Source organism: Podarcis vaucheri (genome assembly GCF_965113315.1).
Source record: "Podarcis vaucheri genome assembly, chromosome: 4".
Taxonomy (NCBI): Eukaryota; Metazoa; Chordata; class Lepidosauria; order Squamata; family Lacertidae; genus Podarcis; species Podarcis vaucheri.
In genome coordinates, this window is record NC_138762.1 from 78640173 (window position 1) to 78660724 (window position 20552).

The 20552-nt window shown below is 43.9% G+C and overlaps 2 protein-coding genes across 4 annotated transcripts in view; one reads left to right on the plus strand and one right to left on the minus strand.

Moving 5' to 3' along the window:
* The window catches only part of SLC9A2 (solute carrier family 9 member A2), a 30457-nt gene extending 24910 nt beyond the window's left edge, over positions 1–5547 (plus strand). The window contains exons 11-12 of the mRNA XM_082218614.1: positions 115–205; positions 3569–5547. Of these exons, the coding sequence (XP_082074740.1) occupies positions 115–205; positions 3569–3894 (417 nt within the window). The 3' untranslated portion in view covers positions 3895–5547. The remainder of the gene's footprint in view (positions 1–114; positions 206–3568) is intronic.
* A 193-nt stretch (positions 5548–5740) lies between these two features.
* MFSD9 (major facilitator superfamily domain containing 9) lies at positions 5741–17333 on the minus strand. Of its 3 annotated transcripts, none has more exons than XM_082218700.1 (6): positions 16904–17333; positions 15525–15608; positions 12075–12118; positions 10725–10854; positions 9343–9552; positions 5741–8716 (listed from the first exon to the last, which is right to left on the minus strand). In XM_082218700.1, exons 1-6 carry the CDS (start codon positions 17316–17318, stop codon positions 7926–7928), a joined length of 1674 nt encoding a protein of 557 aa, XP_082074826.1. In that variant the 5' UTR covers positions 17319–17333; the 3' UTR covers positions 5741–7925. The 3 variants fall into 3 exon arrangements, with proteins under 3 accessions (XP_082074826.1, XP_082074828.1, XP_082074827.1); XM_082218702.1 differs by having other exon boundaries at positions 15521–15608; positions 16904–17201; XM_082218701.1 differs by lacking the exon at positions 15525–15608.
* Positions 17334–20552: the final 3219 nt, after the last annotated feature.

Genomic DNA, 20552 nt, shown 5'->3' on the forward strand with positions numbered 1-20552 from the left:
TTACACTCTTGCACTTGTCCCCAGGTACAAAATGTATCAGAAGCTGCCGTAATACTAATCATGCATATATTTCACTTTGCTTGTACAGAACACATTTCATGTTTCTTTCTGCAGGCGGCAGCCAAACCACCCCGCTATCTGTCACTGCCTAAAAACACTAAACTCCCCGAGAGAGTACGGAAAAGAAATCAATCTTCTTATAAAGGTAATACAGTTTCTGAGTAAAAAGAAGAGTGAATTTGGCTTTTGTTTTGTTTCGTTAATGAAGTGGTTACCAGGAAAACAAGCAAATGTGCCAGAGAGGATCATGGGTTATTGCCATACTTTCCAAAAGAACTGCTACTCCCTATGCAAATAGGTCCATTTCTTTCACTTGCCGAAAAGGTGCTCTTGGTGATTTTTTGTGTATTGGTGCATGCGATTGCATGTATGCTTTGTGTATATAGTATACACAAGGGGTAGCATGGTAGCCATTGGGATGGCAGCTGCTTACCTGCTCAGATGAGTGACCAACAGTGGCAAGGAGCAGCAACTGCTGCTGCCTGCATTCTATCTAGAGAAAAAGGGAGAGGAAGGAAGGAGTCTCTAGCAGGGCAGTACACCTAGCAGGAAGGGGCGTTATCTGGCTGAAGCCCCAGCCCTGGAAAGGGGTATGATGGAGCCATATTTGCCTCTGCGGCACATCCCCATCCTTTAGGCCTTATATTGTAGATCTTATCTCCACAAAAACCTACCAAACTTGCGGAATATGGGATGAAGTGGCTCTATCACTGCACCTTTAATTTTCAGGGAGGCGGAAAAAAAACTTACTGTCCTCTGACTTTATAGCCCTAGGCCCAGATCCAAAGCTACTTTAGACACACCCAAAGGCTTGAACGTACAGTACCATTCTTGGCTTTCCTCCTTTGCGCTGTAGATTCCCAGCCATGAACTGCTTTGGAACGGCTCCATTGTTGCCAAAGCAGTCAGGGAGGTGCCTGCTTGTAGAACCACAAGCCCAAAGGCCCGGGGTGTGAGGTGCTAGTTGTGTGATTCTTTGGATCTCAGCCATTGATTCACCACAATGTTGAGTTCCCAATAGCACTGCATTGTGTGTTCACCTGTTCCTTTCATACCCTCTGCTTTAAACGGAACATCTCTTACTCAGCACATGCACGTGAAGGAAAAATAATAAACAAATAAATTGTTATGTGAACATCAGGTTCAAGCAAATGGAAACAACTTTTGAATGGTTGCTGTGGTGACTAGGACACTTAGCCAGATTTTCATCAATCAGATTCTTGCAACTGTGTCTAATGTCTTAGACTCTTAAGACCATGGGTAGGCAAACTAAGTTCCGGGGGCCAGGGCTGTCTCATTTGCCTTCTAAATCCGGCCCGCAGACGATCTGGGAATCAGTGTGTTTTTACATGAGTAGAATGTGTATTTTTATTTAAAATGCATCTCTGGATTATTTGTGGGGCATAGGAATTTGTTCATTATCCCCCCCAAAAAAATATAGTCCTGCCCCCCACAAGGTCTGAGGGACAGTGGACCGGCCCCCTGCTGAAAAAGTTTGCTAACCCCTGCTTAAGACCTTGCTTGTTAATTACATGCCTTTGCAAAACAGCTTTTTTCATCTCAAAAGTCTGTCCTAAGATGTCATGTTCTCTCTCTGGAACAGGAAAATAACGACAGTGTTGTTGTTTATCTGCCTGTTATGATTTCCCAAGCTTCATCATTATCATCATCATTTATTTATTTTTATGCCGCCCATCTGACCGGGTTGCCCCAGCCACTCTAGGTGACTTACAACAAATTAGAACATCAAACACAGTAAAACATTGAACACTAAAAACTCCCCTATACAATCATCACCACCCAATGTTTTCTGTGTTTTTTCTCAGACCTGAAGTTTGGCAATTCTTTTTCCGCACAATGCAATTGCAGCACCAGCCTGTCCAGTGTGGGCAGGCAAATATAACATCTCAGGGCTGCTGTGCCTTTGATTTAATATCTCCTGTTTGCACGTCTAACCTTGCAACTGCTTCTCCGGCAGAGAATTCCTTACAGATAGCTTTGAAAATTATGTAACTCTTACTTAAAAGTAAATAAGCACTCAGTTCCAATGCACCATCAGTGTTTCCCAAACTTGGGTCTTCTGCTGTTGTTTTTGGACTACAATTCCCATCATCCCTGACCACTGGTCCTGCGACCTCTCACTTGAGAGGACACCAACAACTTTTCTGTCTGGATTTTCACTGTTTGAAATCTGGCAACCCTAGTATAGGCAGCTTTGGGTAGGTAAGCTTGTGCAATTTTCGCTACAGAGCTGGGGAATAATGTGGTACGTGTCCCAAAGTTAAGTTGCGAGGGTGGTAAAAACCTCTGCAATATGTCCTTCTCCCATCATTTTTGTGTACTGAGACTGACTGTGCCCTCATGTGGTAAGACTTGGTATTAGCAGTGGCAGCATGAACTTTCGTTTTCATTAGACACCCCCCCCCCCCGCTGCGGCAAACCTTAAATTCCAAATAAAAACTTGCTGGCAAAAAATGACAGTGTAAGGATGTGTTTGGCTATGGCAGGAAGTTGGACCATAGGTAATGAAATGCACCACAGTTTTAGGAAACTAGTAATACATTACACAGGGGACGCGGGTGGCGCTGTGGGTTAAAGCCTCAGCGCCTAGGGCTTGCCGATCGAAAGGTCGGCGGTTCGAATCCCCGCGGCGGGGTGCGCTCCCGCTGCTCGGTCCCAGCGCCTGCCAACCTAGCAGTTCGAAAGCACCCCCGGGGGCAAGTAGATAAATAGGTACCGCTTACCAGCGGGAAGGTAAACGACGTTCCGTGTGCGGCTCTGGCTCGCCAGAGCAGCGTTGTCACGCTGGCCACGTGACCCGGAAGTGTCTTCGGACAGCGCTGGCCCCCGGCCAATAGATGTGAGATGGGCGCACAAACCCCAGAGTCTGTCAAGACTGGCCCGTTCGGGCAGGGGTACCTTTACCTTTAATACATTACACCTGGACACTTGCATGATTAAATACATGATGTGTGGGGAAGGATAGTGGGAACTCACTTTGTTGCTGCCCCCAATCTACATATGGGGAAGCAGACATGTGTAGGAGGGCACTTGCTTTATGCAAGTACAGTGGTACCTCAGTTACAGACGCTTCAGGTTACAGACGCTTCACGTTAGTCTTTGCTAACCCAGAAATAATACCTTGGGTTAAGAACTTTGCTTCAGGATGAGAAAAGAAATTGTGTGGCGGTGGTGTGGTGGCAGTGGGAGGCCCCATTAGCTAAAGTGGTGCTTCAGGTCAAGAACAGTTTCAGGTTAAGAACGGACCTCCAGAATGAATTAAGTTCTTAACCTGAGGTACCACTGTATGATTTTCCCCTACCCCATGGTGTGGAACCGTGATTGCACTGGAAAGCATAACTCTGCTCTCTCGATTCATATAATTGTTAATGGTGTTAGATAACCCCCCCAAATAGGGCCATCGTTACATCATGGTACTTTGCGTAGTGAAGCACTGGGCATGCTGAGATTTTGTTTTGCATATATTAATATATACTTTAATTTACAGTACCGGACGACAGCGATTCTGAATCTGATCAAAGCACAGTGCTGAATTTGAAATCCCAAGCAGGAAAAATTCTGAGAGACCAGAGGATTCGACAGCAGCAGTGTAGGATGGAATGGAAAAACGAAACGGAGAGGAACAACAGAGAGACGGCAAGCCAGGGAAACAGAGGCTTCAGACAACCACTTTTGCCAAGGCCAGCATTTGGCGCACTGAACGAAGAAGAGTCAGCGGAAGATGAGGGACCCGCCAAACCACTCCCACCGCCTCGTTTAATCCGACAGGCTTCAAAAAGGCCTAGTGATAAATCCGAGAATAAACCATATTGAAAGCTGCTAAATGGAGCCATTAACAATGAACAGCAGTGGGAGGCACTTTAAATTGGACAGATGGAGCCATTTAAGTTCATGGGTACTGGTTGGGGATGGGAGGGAAAGAAATCATGTTATTTCACTACGTGAAAAAAACAAAAAACTCTTCACCTTCTGTGGAACCAAATAATGCAACTATTTTGTTTTATATTTTGTTTTTAAACTTCTGCGATGAAGATAAGTTTTATCAGTTAGATACAGTACTTTTGAATGTAAATTGCGTTTTGTGTGTTTGCCAGTGGCAGGTTTGCAGTATAAGTTGCACTAAGAAATTGCACAATGCACTTCTTTTTAAAAGAATTCATCCTCAGAAAGCAATTCTAAGAGTGCCTGATGCACTGAAACACAATTAGGTGTTGCAAACTGTGAAACTGAACAAATGCAAGAGATTAAGGCCGCAGTATAGCCTTTATCATTTTGCCCATGCAATATGGAAGTTGCTTCTGAAACCCAAATTCTAACACTATGTAAAGATGTAAATGGAAAAGCTTTTATTTCCATTGCCATGCTTTTTACTGTAATAGAAAAGTGGTATGGGAATATACTGCTCTTATGCATTGTCAGAAATGCCCCTCTACTTGATAATTCCAACAACTCTTTGGATTTAGTTGTTGAAACTTATCACTTGAAATATATTAATTTATAAATATATATGCACTTTTCTGGAGCATTTTGTCATTTTTGTCTTAAACCTACAAAGTTTGAACAAATAAGTAAATGAGCTCATGATTGGATAGTCACCTCAATACGTTGTTTTCAGTCCAAAATTGTTTCGTTTATTGACTTCAAAATTGAATTTGATCCTCTCAGTAGGTTTTATGGATCTGGATTTTATTTCACGGAAAATACAGTTATATTTGCTTAATAAATGAAAAGATATATATACAGAATGGCAAAGTGTGAAATGAAGCATAAACTGGATGGGGCTATGAAAAAATATGATTTTGACAAACATTTCCCAAGCAGTTCTAATAGCATAATACATCTTTATTTGGCTAGTTTTTCCTGGGTTTGTGCTGCAGTAAGTTTACGGATGCCTTGAAAGCAGAACTGCTGAAGTAATACCTAATCTCTAGTGCCATCTGTTGGAAGATACAAAACACAACTTTCTTTTCAGTTTGCTCTGTACCAACACAGAATACTTCATGTTTATACAAAAGTATCAATCATCAGCTAACGGTGATTAAAAGCTCTGTGAGAAGAGTTGATCATTTGAAGACAGAGTCCTATACATACTCACCTTGGAGTAAGCCCCACTGAAGATTGCAGAGTAATGTGGGTAGTTTATGCCTCGCATAACAAACTAATATTTGAGGAACCAGGCAGTGACAAAGTGAGGAAGTCCAAACTCTATACATGTGATGTAACTATTGTTTATCATTTAGTACAAAAATGTTTGTTATTTATAATGTGGCTAAACTACAAGGTTTGCCACCACCACAGGACTCCCGACACAATCACCTCAAACAGCCTTAGGAGTGGTTGGTAATGGTGTGAAAACTCCAATTGATAATCCATATAGCAAGTTGTTCTACAAGTGCCCCTTTAAAATGTGGGGTTTTTTTTGGGGGGGTATTGTTTTTATTTCGATTATATATTTTTGTGCTTTTATATTTTGATTTTGTTCTGTGAATCACTCTGATGATAATAAATAGTGTAAACACTTTACAAGTGTAAATACTCAACACATGGAAGCTGTTTGGAACAGCCTCTGTGTGGGATTTGCAATTTATAGACCAGCAATTATTTTGGCTGAAATAATAAGCAAATAGACAACAATAACTGACGACAAGCAGAAAAGGTGGACATTCTTTTCCCTTTTATTTCCAGTTACCAACATTGTTATGTAATTCCAAGAGCTCTTAACTTTCAAGAGAACAATGCGAAGCCATTTTAAACTGCCTTCAAATGAAGTACAATGCATCCCTGAGGGACTCTTTTTACGGATGTTCTTTGTCCCGAATGCTCCACAGATACGAGAAATGATTCCTAAATGTTTATTCTGCTACATCATGTAAGTAGTTAAGATTGTTTTCTGAGCTCGCAGTTTCAAAAGAAACTTTGCAGGCCAGTTTTGAACTGTGAGCAGGTAAATGTTCATACACACATTTCCCTAGGAATTGAGCCTCTTCCTGGACGGCACTAAAGCAAGCAAAGGTTCCTAGGAACAGAATGCATCTACGCTTGGGCAGAGGTACTTAACCAGCTCCCAACTCACCACCTCTTTGCTCTGACCCCCATCTCACCACAGCTACTCTCACATGCTTTGAAATTCTAGCCTTAAATTTTATGACAAATGCAACTGGACTTTCATTTGGAGGGTGTGGAGAGTAAAAGCGGAAGAGGTGCAACCTGGACTGCAGAAGCAGCAGGCAGAAAAAATGTTCAACATCATCCCTTGCCAACTAGCTTTTCAGGATGGTGAGGCCATCAAGGTTCATTTCCTTGCTTTTGTGTGCAATATGTAGTTAGGCCCTAAATAAATACGCTTAGAATTGCAGCCTTAGTACGGATGACAATTCTATCTTGCCTGTTTTGTAAATGCATCACATTTTTTTCTTATCTGTTTTATTAAATGAGTGCAGCCTCCCAAGCGTTCTTGTTTTTGCTGCCTCCCTCAGATTGCAGTCTACAATATGCATTAATCTTAGTGGGACCAAGTTGTCCAAGCCTGTGCCAGTGCCATTTTAACTAAAAAGCAGGCCATATTTCATTATATTTCAGCTGGAGTTGATTGGACAATTGTTTCTATTTCAAGCAGCTGATCAAAGACGGATGAATACAAAACAGGGACATCCCTATCTATATATTTTTGAAGCAAGCTCCATCTACTTGTTTTCAAAAAGGCATACCGTTAGTTTAAGGTTTGTGGCTCTTGAGGTTTGAGTTACATGTAATACAGATTCCAGCTTCAATGCTCTCATGTTACATCACATCATTACACTTGGTACGAAACCAATGCTCCTGACAAACCTGACCAGGTAATTCCTCCAAGCCCCCAAACTCAACAACAAAATTGCCGCCACGCAAGTTAAAACTCTCTTTTAAATATGTGGCCGCCGTCACAAGCCTCCTTTAAGGATGTCTGCTGCAGAGAGCAGCCTTTCCCCATTCCTGTACTATTTCAAGTATAAAGGAAACATGCATTCCTTGAAACACAACACTTCAGTAAACCATAATAAAGAGGAAACGACTTGCTTAGGATGTCCTGTAGCAAAGGAGGAGGTAGGAAACTCCTTGAAAACCCCCAATATGGACTCTTCCTGCTTTTGAGTCTTTGCTGCGGCTTTGTAAACCCCACAGCTGATGACCCTGAGTGGTAGTATTCTTCCCAAGTCGAAAGCACATTTGTCATTAAGGTCCCCTTCCCCAGTAAGTGTTCAGTGTTAGAATTGTTCCAAACCAAGATGGCACAACTAGTAGAACACCACCTTTAATAATTGCATGTTAACTAAAGATTCATTCCTCTGCAAACATATACAAGGACCACAGCCCTGCAGAAAGTCCAAACCTTGCCCTGCATCTTCTGGCAACAATGTGTGAGGCTTGAAGGAAGTCTGCCCCACATTTTGAGATCTAACTGGACCACAGCAGAAATGGATAACATCTCTTCCATTCTCCGTTTTTCTTTTGGAATGACACCAGATACCTGGAGTCAGGCTCTAGTCCTATTGTCATACTTGTTTTTAAAATACCTACACCAGGATTTTAATCACAATTTAAAATTATTTGAATAGATGTAATGTTCAGCAACTTTCCCTTTGCACTACAACCAGCAAGATTTCTTATTAGCTGTGTGAATTAACGCCCCTTCACCAGCCTCAAATTTACCTGTTAAGTTTACTGGTCAGGATGAAAGATAAGGGAACTGTTCTTTCCTTGACGCTATAGTGTTTCGTTATAAAGCGTCCCTACAACAGTCCTCCTGAACCCTTAACATTCTCATTTCTTTCAGTTGTGTTGCTTTTTTAAGTAGCAGCACTAACAGCTTATCTCATTTTAACTCTGGGGCCCCTGATGACTGTGTATCGTGATTTGTTGAGGACCATGATGAGAACAGCTATAAATCCCAACAGGCCCCCGAGAATGGGGGGCCCACAAGGGCTGAACTCCTGGGCGATTCCTGACAGAAGAGGGGAAAGTATGCGGCCAATGGCTGAGACCGACTGACCGACCCCTATGAGCATACCACTGGCGTGGTCCCCCCCCAAAGTCAGCTCGAGGTCAGTAATGCAAGTACGTCCGATGGTGGTCGAAAATGCTAAGAAGGTGGAGGACAGGACCACCGCCCATACGTTCTTCGAGAGAGAATATATCATCGTGAGCACGCAGGTGAAGATGGTGGACCGCAATAAGATGGCGTAGGTGTTGTGCTTATATAGTCTTGTAATCGGTCCGAGCAGAAAGCCGGCAGCCACTCCAAGCGCGCTGCTGTAGCTTATGAGGTAACCGGTGAGTTTAGGTTTGATCCCAAACCTCTCTTCAAGTGCCAAGACAAAATTGCTATGGTAAAGCATGACTGCGATCGACATCAGTAGCCGTACCAGGAAGACGTCCCGCAGATCGGAACGGGTAATGCTGCGAATCCTCTTCAACACAGAGACAATCTGAGCCCAAGAGGTCTGGGGGTGTGTACTGTTCCTTGTGGCTTCACGGGATAGAGGGTCCTTCTGCAAGCTGAGCTTTGCCACTGGTAAGGGACTGCCTTTTACTGGGTTAATAATGCTCCAGTCATTACCATGCTTTTTCTTTTCAAGCCATAGCAGAATCCAGAAAAGAGCTGCAAAGGAAATTGAGACACCTTTACAAATCAAGGCTGTGCTGCCCGTTTTCTGGAAATAACCTAGTAACCATCAAAATGTATTACACAGGTCCAACGTAAGATGGAGCCAAACTTTGGGGCCAAAGCAGAGAAACTGTTGTGGCAACATATGCATGCCACAACCAAGCACACACTGCTATCTTTTATATTGGAAATAAATAAAATGTCCAGGAGCACCTTAGAGACCAACTAAGTTTGTTCTGGGTATAAGCTTTTGTGTGCATGCACACTTCTTCAGATTTATACCCAGAACAAACTTAGTTGGTCTCTAAGGTGCTACTGGACAATTTTTTAATTTATTTCGACTGCGTCAGACCAACACGGCTGCCTACCTGAATCTATTACATTGGCTACAACAGAATGCTGCCTATGGAGATCTGACAATTACTTGTAGGGCAAATGGATGTCATCTGGCCAAAATGGCACAGGGGACCAAATGGGGAGGGTCTGTGAGCAGTAGGTTCCCCATCCGTCATTGATGCAACTGTTGCAGTTGGTCAATAAATATACAAAAGACTGATAACAATAACAACATTTATATTGTAAAAGGAGGGGCATCAAGAGAAAAATATCAAGCAACATACCAGCATTCAAGATGAAGATGGAAGCACAGATGAAAGCTGTGATATAAAAGCCCCCCTCGAGCTCCGTAAGGTAGCCTCCAACAACAGGCCCCAGAATGAAACCAATACTGGCAGCGGCGTTGAAATGTCCTATTACTCGGAGGCGGTCCTTCTCAGAAACCAAGTCAGAGATGAGAACTTTGGAAACTGAGTGTGTGTGTTTGAAAATACCTAGAAACGAACGAGAAATGTGTTTAGAGAAGAAATTTACTTAGAGAAGTGCAGATCCCAAACTGTCAAACCCATGTCATAAAGGCAGCAGAGAAGCAAAGAAAAGTTGAAAATGCAATAAAATTTTCTTTTCAGTTTCTAGCTTGGGCTAGTCACACTTCTCTGAAGTCTCTCAGCCTCACTCACCTCATAGAGTGTGTGTTGTCGGGGAGGAAGGGAAAAGGAGATTGTTAGCTGCTTTGAGACTCCTTAGGGTAGTGATAAAGCAGAATATCAAATCCAAACTCTTCTTCTTCTTCCTCCCCAGAAGTGACTAATTGTGTGATCATTTTAAAGTTGGGCATTAGTGTTACGAGAAGAAAATCACAGATACTTAAGATTATTTTTAAGACAAAATTAAATCAAATAGCTTTTATTGTGAAACTATAATATCAGCCTTAAAAATATTGCAATTCATGGTTTCTATCGCATTTTTATTCTGCCTTTCCCTCAAATCCTCACAAAGGCCCTGTGAGCAAGGTTCAGCTGAGCTTGTGTGCGACAGGTCCAAAAGTAACTAACCAGCCTCCTGACTGAGTGAAGATTTGAACCTGGATATCCCTGGTGCCCTTTACCCACTAGGATGTACTTTTTGCAACTGACTGCTGTTTCTGTTCTTGTTTAGAGATTTCCTATACCTTTAGCAAACAGCCGGCGGGAGATACTTTGCAATGTTGCTAGCTTTACTACAGGGCTGGAGGACAAGATGCTCCCACTTTGCTAACCAATGACGCCATAATTAAATTAAAAGGTTGCATTTTGGGAACTTTTGACTGTGGCAACAACAACAACAACAAATGTAAGCTACCCTAGGAGGGTTTTTTTGAAGGATAAAGCTATCCTAAAAGTAAGAACAGCCCTACACTGAATAATTCTATCACTCATAGCAAGAATGGGTATACCATGGCCCTCGTTTCAAATCTTGTCCCCTTAATTAAAATGGGAGAAATATAGCTTTCCCACTGGCGAAAAATGGTATTAAAAGTGCTTAACTGGCTCTATTACATATAATGCATTTAACTCTTCAGAATTTGTGCTTCTCAGAAGTAAGAGGAATGAACTATGCTATGATTATCCACTACTGATTGAAAGATGAACCGAGCTCGGGTATGAATAGCCAAGCAGCTACTTACCCACAAAAATCCGGGCAACAGCAAATAAAACCACATTGCTGGAGACACTAAGCATAAAATAACCCAATGCGCTGAAGATAATGCAGACAAGTAGGCAATAAGGTCTTCCCACCACATCACTCCAGGATCCCTGGATAATACAGAAGGAGCCTGTTCAAATCAACACAGCTGCCTACTTCCTATTTCCATGGAATTATAAATAACATTAATTGAAGGGGTGGGGTTGTTGCTCAACCCTTTTCATTAATGCGTTCTGATAATAATTTCACTCTCTTAACATAGTGTGACAATAACAGTTAAGCTAAATAAAGAAGTTGATATTTTAGATAGATAGTGGCACTGACTGGTACTGAACACGGGTATGATTACAAATGTAAAAATGTGTTTTGTGATATCTGGTTTGAACAAGCAATTTTTGCTTGGGTTGGTGTTGGAGCTCTAGAAAAGGAGGGGGAGACATAAACATTTGGTTATAGGCTGGGATTAAGGGGGGGGGGAGGAAGAACCTAAATGCCACCATTTAGGGACCCCATCCTGTAAAAGCTAAAGAACCGCATGGTATTTCCCTGATGTATTAGATAATTTTCTAGAACTGCAGTAACAACAATAAATAAGTAAAGTCCAGCTACAGAAAGGGCAGCTTCTTATTTTGAAGTACATGCGGAAATTTCAAAATTAATCTGACGTAATGGTTTAATTACTCTGTTGTCTCCAAAAATAAAGGCAGCCCAAGAGGCTACCTATAATGCACAACAAATTGCTTTTGAAATTGAGGAGTTTCAAATGCAGTTTGCCATGTGGTGGTCATTTGTTGAACAACAATGGAAGCTCCCCTACGTCTGTTTAGCAGACAGGGGTCCACTGTCCCTCAGACCTTGTCAGGGTCCGGAATATATTTTGGAAAAAGAAAATGAATGAATTCCTATGCCCCACAAATAACCCAGAGATGCATTTTAAATAAAAGGACACATTCTACTCATGTAAAAACACGCTGATTCTCAGACCATCCACGGGCCAGATTTAGAAGGCGATTCAGGTGGATCCGGCCCCCGGGCCTTAGTTTGCCTACCCATGGAGCTCTTAGATGCCAGCTCTGTCACTATGCATCCCACTCAAAAAATACACTTTTAATTTGATCAGTTTTTATCACATCACTTCCACAGCATATGTATGTATTGTCTCACTAACCTTATGGAACAGGCTCAGCTGAGAGATACTGACTTACTCACAGCGACCCAATAAGCTAAAGAGTTCAACAAGAAATTGAAGCTGGAATGCCTGTATTTAAATGCAACATTCTATCTACTGCATCACACTATTCCAGACATTAAAAATGGTGACCAAACTTACCACTAAGGTACTGGAAATGAGCTGCAGAACGCCATATAAAGATCCTAAAAGTGAAGGAAGCATTTTTAAAAATCAGAGTAGAATTATAACTTCATAGACTTTTTAAAAAAACCTTTATGTATGCAATTCTAACTTTTATTTACACAATTTACCAGCTTTTATACACACATCTTATGTTATCCACCACTTAGCTCTTTTCCTAAGACTTCCCAATCCATCTCTCTGTGACATTCTAGGGAAATCCGGATCTGAGGCATATCCTGATATTTCACCCATTATCATCTCAAGTCTTCCTTTTTGGATGTTATCTGCTGCTCATATGTTAACTCCTACTTGTAGGTTAAATTGCATATTGTACCCTCTAAAATAATCTCCAAAACACCTCCACTCTTCTCTTTAACTCATCCTTATTCCTTAGTTTCCTGGTCATGGTTACTAGTTCTATGTATTCTATCAATTTGTTCTGCCAAATTTCTTTTGTGGGTATCTCTTCTCCTGCTCCCCATTTGTTTGCATATACGGTACTATTTTAGCTGGCCCGGTTGCGTACAAAAAGATATTGAGTGCCTTTTGCAGATTTTCAATGAAGGGGGAAAATATATCCTGACTTGTTCCAGCTGCAAACTTTGGCTCACTGACTCTTCCGGCTAGGTAATTTAAAAATAAAATAAAAAAAATAGGAAAAATCCCACCATTTAGTGAGTCTGTGTCAAAGACAGATGAAAGAAGAGGTATGAATAACTCACTGAAAGAAGCCAAGGTATGCCTTATATTTTCTGCAATACTTGGGATATGATGCCAGACAAATCTGTGTGGGGTTGCCTTCCCACAAATTCGTGTTGGGAAGCTTGAATCCACTGCTTGAGCCCAATGGAACTCTGCAGCCATGGAACATTGAACCAATCAGGAACAGTCTATGAACCAATGCCATTTTAACACACCTTTCCCAACATGGTGCCCGTCAGTTTTAGAGACAGCAACTCCCATTAACCCCGTCTAACATGGTCAAGGGCCAGGCTTGGTGGGAGTTGCAGTTCAACAACACCTGGAGGGCCACAACTTATCTGCTCTTGATTCAGACATGGGCGGCAGATGGCAGCTGATCTTAAGAGGCCACGACAGGATGCAGTTTGTACTGGGCAAGTGCAGTGCATAGTTACATATACCAAAGGCCAGAATTGTGCACAGCAAAACTTTCAGAACTTTGAGAAATAGCATGTTTCTGAATTGTACTAAAATAAACGCTTCCAGATATATTGTTTTCGTTTGAATTTGCAACAATTTGGAAAAAGGTCATTGAAGCGTATCTCCTATCTACTAGCAACAAGGAGCTGCATGAAGGCATGGAATTCCACTAATGTGAGTGAGCAAATTGGTGGAGAAGGGATGGAGCAAACATAGCACAAAACCAAGAAATCACAAGAAAAAGGAAGCCCCCCTTCTCTGTATGCAGCATACAAATCAGTAAAGTAAGAACTCATTGGCATGTATTTGAACACAATGAAGGCAAACCACTGACATTTTTACTGCGTAATTAAGAGATTATAATGTGTTGAGTCCTTAGTTATAAACTCAGGGTTTGATTTTGGGGTCTCCTGATGCTGACATGCATAAAGCAGTTTGGAATAAGTTCAATTTGACTTGCACATGGGAATATAAATAGTGTGAAAACAGTGGTGAGAAAGAAAAAAAGAAACCGTCTTCAATAAGTTAGAGCACAGGTACACCAGTGCAAATTACTGGAATAGGTTCAGGAGAAAAAGAAGCATTTCTTCACATAAAACATACGAATTTTACTATCATAAGCTGTGGTGATGGCCATCAACTAAGCATACTCAAGCTGCGATGCTAAGGAAGGGGAGGCAAGCCCCAGAGATTGACTGCCTTAGACAAAGCTCTCATTGGGGCTCTTATCAGCAGAGTGGAAACAAAGGCAGAGGAGCACTTTTGCATTTTTCTGCACTTTTTCTGGTTGTTGATTTTTTAAACCAACCAACCAACCATTTCCTTCCCACTGGAAACTGTAGGAAATTCACAAAGTTTTCTAAATATCTTCCCAGTTTGGGAACATCCTGTGTTGCTAATATGGTTTGGATCCAGGCCAATTCTTGGTCTTGCCCAACATGCCCCCCAAACTGTTTCCAACACCCCCCCACACACACCTGCCTTTGGCTCTACCAATGCCAGAGCTCTGGTGGTAGTTAGATGTTTCCACCAAAGGGAGGATCCAACATTGGCTCTGAAGTTAGAGATGGAGTTCTGAGATATTATATGACTCCCGGCATGTTCTCGGTAGGATTCTTCCTTACAGATTTAATATCTAAACAGCAGTTGTAGTGGATTTCCCCCCTATGGTATAATTAAGCCCAGCTTCTTCCCGCCTTACTAGTAATATAAAGCAAAATGTAAATGACAACTGGTTTAGTCGTTAGACTTTCTGTTTCTTTTATGATAATCACAAAGGGTGATATCCAACTATGTAATGCTCGGAGAAGACCCAGTGAAATAAAGGGACTTGCCCATGTGACTTTAGTGTGTGGGCAGCTGGTATGGGAGGGAAGGTATTCCTTCAAATACTTAGGTCCCAACCTATTTAGGGCTTTAAAAAGAAGCACCAGCACTTTAAATTGAGCCTAGAAGTCAATAGGCAGCCAGAGAAGTTCTATGGTTGGCAAGAAATGATGCAAGTAAATAATCAAAACTCTGGTCAGCACAACCTGCACTAACTGAAGTTTCAGAACCATTTTCATAGAGAACACAGTGTATAAGAAGAAAAAGAAGAAGAGTTTGGATTTGATATCCCGCCTTTCACTCCCTTTAAGGAGTCTCAAAGCGGCTAACATTCTCCTTTCCCTTCCTCCCCCACAACAAACACTCTATGAGGTGAGTGGGGCTGAGAGACTTCAGAGAAGTGTGACTGGCCCAAGGTCACCCAGCAGCTGCATGTGGAGGAGCGGAGATGCGAACCCGGTTCCCCAGATTACAAGTCTATCGCTCTTAACCACTGCAGCACACTGGCTCCCACACTGTATAATGCTTTGCAATACTTCAGGGGGGATGTAACAAGCGTATGGGTAACTATGGCCAGACTATCTCCGTCCAGAAGTCTCAGCTGGACACACCAACCCAAACTGCTGAAAGGCGCTCTGTGCTAAAGGTTTTCAAGTAAGTCAGTTGTTCAAGAGTCAGCCTTGTGATGTCACAGACAGACTTTCAAGAAAAGGCCCTCACAGCTGGCTGCTTAGCAGGGTATAGGGAAGTCTTTCATCTTCTATCACGAGGTCCATTAACAACTGTTGCTAACTTAAATGACAACTTGCACATTTTTATACCGGAGGCTTCTGAGTGAGACCCTGCTGCTTCGGACTGGCTGGTTTCCACAGCCTTTCGCTGAAAAGGAAGGCACACTTCCTCCAATTGCTTAAAAGGTTTGATGACGTGCTCACCTACCACTCCTGCAACTGTTGGGCTTGCTCCTATAGACTTCATGTGAAGGCTTAATAAGGGGACAATCATGCTGACACCAAAGAAATCCTGGAAACAGACAACACAGATTTTCAGCGACTTAAGCATATATATACCCAGGCCAGTTATGCACTGTGATGTACAGTTCTGTATTGTCACTGTAATTTCACAGCAACTTTTGCACAACACAGAAACCTATTATGTTGTGTAATCACTTGCTTTTGCTTCACATTCTATTGCTGCGTCCCAAGGAAAGGACCTGTCCCGGTAATATAAAACAAATATGACTACACTTGCTTATAAAACTCCCATTTAAGGAATACTTCTGGACTATGGGGGTGGGGAGGGTGTGCGAATTATGTGGCATGCTTGCTGAATGTAGTGTGTGCACCTAATGGTGTAGGCCATTAGGATTTTAGGCCTGAAGGAACTCTTCAAGACAGCACTGTGCATCACTTCACTTACAGATGTGATAAACTAGCCCTACTGCATCTGAGGGCACGGGGCTGTCCTGCTCATTCTGCAGTGGCATGGCCCTGGACATGTGCCCCCCAAATCATCCCTGGTGGTACCACTGTGCCATTTGATTAATTTTCAATTACAATCCAATAATAGTCTCGTTATAACAACACCAAATTATAACACAATTACTAATACTAATCATTCAAATGCCGAATTATATAACTTAGGTGCCCCCCTACCCTGCATGCTAGATTTGATGGTTTGGTGACTTTTCTTTATTCCTGTGTTCCAAACGGCTGTGTACATTTGGTGCTTATGGCCATAGCTGTCAACCTTCCCTTTTTTTGCGGGAAATTCCCTTATTCCAGCGCCCTTTCCCGCTGCTATCCCGGATTGTTAGATATCCCATAGACTGTCCCCGGGACAGGTGAGGCTGCTGATCCCTTATTTTCAAATCTGAAAGTTGACAGCTATGCTTATGGCATGTGCGCATGCACATGAAAGCTCATATCAATAACAAACTTAGTTGGTCTCTAAGGTGCTACTGGAAGGAATTTTATTTTTTATTTTGTTCCTAAAACGTTGTCATTCCTAGCCAGCAGGGCCAGTGGTCAGGGACGATGGGGAAAACTAGTCCAAAAGCAGGCGGGAGACCCAAGTTTGGGGAAGAAAATACTGCTTTTTTAGTTGCAGGCTTAATAGCTGGCGAGGAGCCAGCGGTGCAGTGCGCGCGCGCGCCTCTGAACATGTGCAGAGTGCATTCTCCTCGGGAGGCACGAGTTCAAGAGGGGTGTTTTTTTCTGAGAGAGAGGTCTCTCCTCTCTCCCCGACCCCCTCAGGGGGCTTCGCCTGCCGGCCCCGGGGTCTCCCCCGGCCTCCTTGCCCGCCGAGGCCCGGCTCACCAGGAAGCCCACGGCGTAGAGGCAGAGGACGAAGCGGCTGGGCCAGGCGGCGACCCCTCCGCCGCCGCGCAAGGACGACGTCGATGGCACCGAGGGCAACTGCAGCGGCGTCGCCGCTACTACCACCTCCTCTTCGGCCGACTCCGCCTCCGTCTCGGCCCCCCGCGCGCCTAAGGGGCCGCCCAGCAGCGCCGGCGGCACCCGGTCCCTGCCACGCCTCCCATTCGCCATGCGAGGGCGGAGGAGCCGCGGCGACCAGGAAACGGGGAGACACAACCGGCGCAGCGGCCGGGAGAACAGCGGGGAGGCTCCGCCGGGGAGCGGCAGCCGCTCCGCCCCGCCTCCGGAAGGCGGGGCCTAAGAGAGGTTCCGCGCCTGCGCAGCGCCGGCTCGGCGTTCTGAGGGGAATCGTCATTCGCTTGTGAGGAGAGGGAAGGAGAGGATGGGCGGGGCATATAGGCTCGTCAGGGTTTTTTGCCGAACTTGGGTCGCATAACCTCCCATCAATCCCGACTACAGGTCCTGCTAGCTAAAGGGACGATGGGAGTTGTAGTCCGGTGTTGCCTCAAACTTGGAGCTGCCGTCGTCGTCGGCCTACAACTCCCATCGTCCCTGACCTGGTCGCTAGGGATGATGGGAGTTGTAGTCTCTGGAGAACCCCACGCTGGGCTAAATAAGCTTCATTTCAGCAAGAAGTTGGACTCGGTGACTCTCGTCATCCTTTCCAGCGCTAAAGTTCTGTGACAGAAATACTTTCCCCTTCACCCTTTTGTAAAATAAAAATTAAAAAACCTCTCTCACAGCTTTGTGACATTTCGGCTGGATGACCTAATAAAGTTGGCTTTGGAGTGTTTTGTCAAATCCATTATCCTGATTTTTGATTAAAGAAAAAGGGCGTATTTATCCTCATGGATTATATATCAAACGGCAAGATTTTTAGTGGGGGCAATTAGAATAAGATCTATTATTTGATTGTGGATGTAAAACCCCAAAATGTATATTCTGTAGTTAAGTTTTTACCTCTGTATTCAGTACATTTTATTTAATTTTATTGCTGATGCAAATAAAGATTCTTAGGATTCTGATTCAAACTGTAATCAAAGAAGAACCCCTTGTTCTTCTGGATGGTAATAGAAATGTGTTAAGGAATGTGGTTGGTGTGCATAGGTGTACCACCAGTCTTAAGGACGAAGCAAATGTGGCTTAAGTTTCCTAGTCGGATTGAAGCTTGTTTGGCTCATCATTCTTATATTGCCATATCTTTGCTGAACAGCAACACACAGTCATAGTTCTCTTTCTAGGCATGACCTCTTGGCATTACTGGTTCCTTTTCTGAAGCTTGACTCTGTCACGAGCTCACTGTATACATTTTTTTTAGAAAGCACATTTAAAGTGCCCACTAGCAAATAACCCTAGCAATTGTTGTTTACCCTGCACAGAGCTACAGTTCTCATCACCCTTAACAAATCCCAGTTCTCAGGATTCTTTGGGTGTGTGTGGCCTGGCTTTAAATGCAGCCTGGGCAATTGCAATCTAAGGATCAACCTGGGCCAGTGCCGGCTTTATGTACAGTGGCACCTCGGGTTAAATATGCTTCAGGTTACATACGCTTCAGGTTACATACTCCGCAAACCCAGAAATAGTGCTTCAGGTTAAGAACTTTGCTTCAGGATGAGAACAGAAATCGGGCTCCAGCAGCGCAGCAGCAGCAGGAGGCCCCATTAGCTAAAGTGGTGCTTCAGGTTAAGAATGGTTTCAGGTTAAGTACGGACCTCCGGAACAAATTAAGTACTTAACCCGAGGTACCACTGTATAAGCTAAACAAGCTATAGCTCAGGGCCCCACTCTCTTGGGGCCCCCCCCAAAAATAAAGAAAAAACCCCCCTGGATGTATATTTCCAAAATATTAGATTAAAAAACAAATAAAATAAAACCTACATATGCAACAGTGTTTTGTGTTGTGTAGACTCCTATTTGTTATGTGCAAATGGCTTTAGATACCTATTAGGTCCATAAATTACCATATAGGATATATTCAACAAAAAAAGCAGCGATAATTTGTTGTTGACAAAGGACAGCTGGACATATAAAGGGCCTCATTACCTTCAGTAGTTTGGGTCCTCATCAAACCTAAATCCGGTCCTGACTGGATGCCGAGCAAAGCGGTATTGTGAACATATCCTCAGTCTGGATCCAATTTATAATGTTCAGTTGAGCTTTCTTCAACATAAGCCTGCATATAGGATTGCAACAGAAAGATAGGCACAATATGCCAGATCGAACCCCAGGAAACGCAAAGTGTGTGTATGGTTAACCAAACATATATTTGGCCCAGTAACTTCTCCATTAAGAAAAAAAAATCTGAATCTTAAAAGATTTTATCTTTATCAGGGGAGCGAATAATTGTTTCCATAAGGCTGGAGGCCATGGCTGTAAAGGCTACGATTTATTTCTTACAATGAAACATCAGGGCTTAATTTTAGTGTAAGAGATGCCACTGTGAGATTTCCCCCAAAGATTCATGAGGTGGGCAGTATTTATTTTGTTAGTTTCATAAGTATGAAACAGCAACCTCTGAAAGTGAATTGCACAGCTTTCGAAGAATGGAATTCTAAAAGTTTTACAAAATGGCAGGACGTGGGCGCTAGGTGGAGAGTAACTGTGGTGGACATTGTAGGAGAGTCATAGGAAGTTGTTTTGCCCCCTCCCCCCAAATTTATTGCAATTGTACGTTCCGTTTCCTAAAAGGTCTAAACTTTCACAAAGGAGATAAAAACATTGCCATCACTTCCACTGATTCAGGGATACTGAATATGCCTGAAATGCTCTTATTTAGATATTTAGATGTTCAATATATATATTTACAGTGGTACCCCGCAAGACGAACGCCTCGCAAGACGGAAAACCTGCTAGACAAAAGGGTTTTCCGTTTTGGAGGCGCTTCGCAAAACGAATTTCCCTATGGGCTTGCTTCGCAAGACGACAGCCCATAGGGAAATCTCAGGGACAGCGGGGAAGCGCAGCGCGTCTTCCCCACTGTCCTCGGACCTCCTCCGAAGCCTGGCGGCGGGGCGGGGACACCTCCTCCCGCCGCCGCCGGGCTTCGGAAGGCTCCTCCGAAGCCGGGCGGTGGGGCGGGAACACCTCCACCCGCCGCCGGGCTTCGGAACGGTGCTCCGAAGCCGGGCGGGGGGGGGCGGGAACACCTCCCGCCACCGCCGGGCTTCGGAACGGTGCTCCGAAGCCGGGCGGTAGGGAGGGAACACCTCCCACCGCCGCGGGCTTCGGAACGGTGCTCCGAAGCCGGGCGGGGGGGAGGGAACACCTCCCGCCGCTGCCGGGCTTCGGGACGGTGCTCCGAAGCCGGGCGGGGGGGAGGGAACACCTTCTGAAGGCGGGCGGGGGGCGAAAGTCTTTGTCCCCCCTGCCTGCCTTCCCAGGGGCTTTTAAATCGCCCCGGACAGCGGAGAAGTCCTCCGCTGTCCCGGGGCGATTTTAAAATGCCGCCCGCCAGCATTTTAAGATCGCCCGGACAGCGGAGAAAATGCTGGGGGTGGGAAGAAAAGCCCTTGTCCCCCCCCCAGCCTTCAGAAGAGGTCCGAGGACAGACTGTCCCCGGACCTGGTCTGAAGGCGGTTTCCCTAGGAAC

Bases quoted from the DNA above. Each gene is read 5' to 3' on its own strand.
- MFSD9 (XM_082218700.1), bottom strand. From the start codon at position 17,318: ATGACGATTCCCCTCAGAACGCCGAGCCGGCGCTGCGCAGGCGCGGAA. The intron at 10,855-12,074 runs GTAAGTTTGGTC...TGTATTATCCAG, and splicing joins TCATTTCCAGTACCTTAGTG to GGATCCTGGAGTGATGTGGT. The intron at 8,717-9,342 runs GTATGTTGCTTG...TTTCCTTTGCAG, and splicing joins CATCTTCATCTTGAATGCTG to CTCTTTTCTGGATTCTGCTA.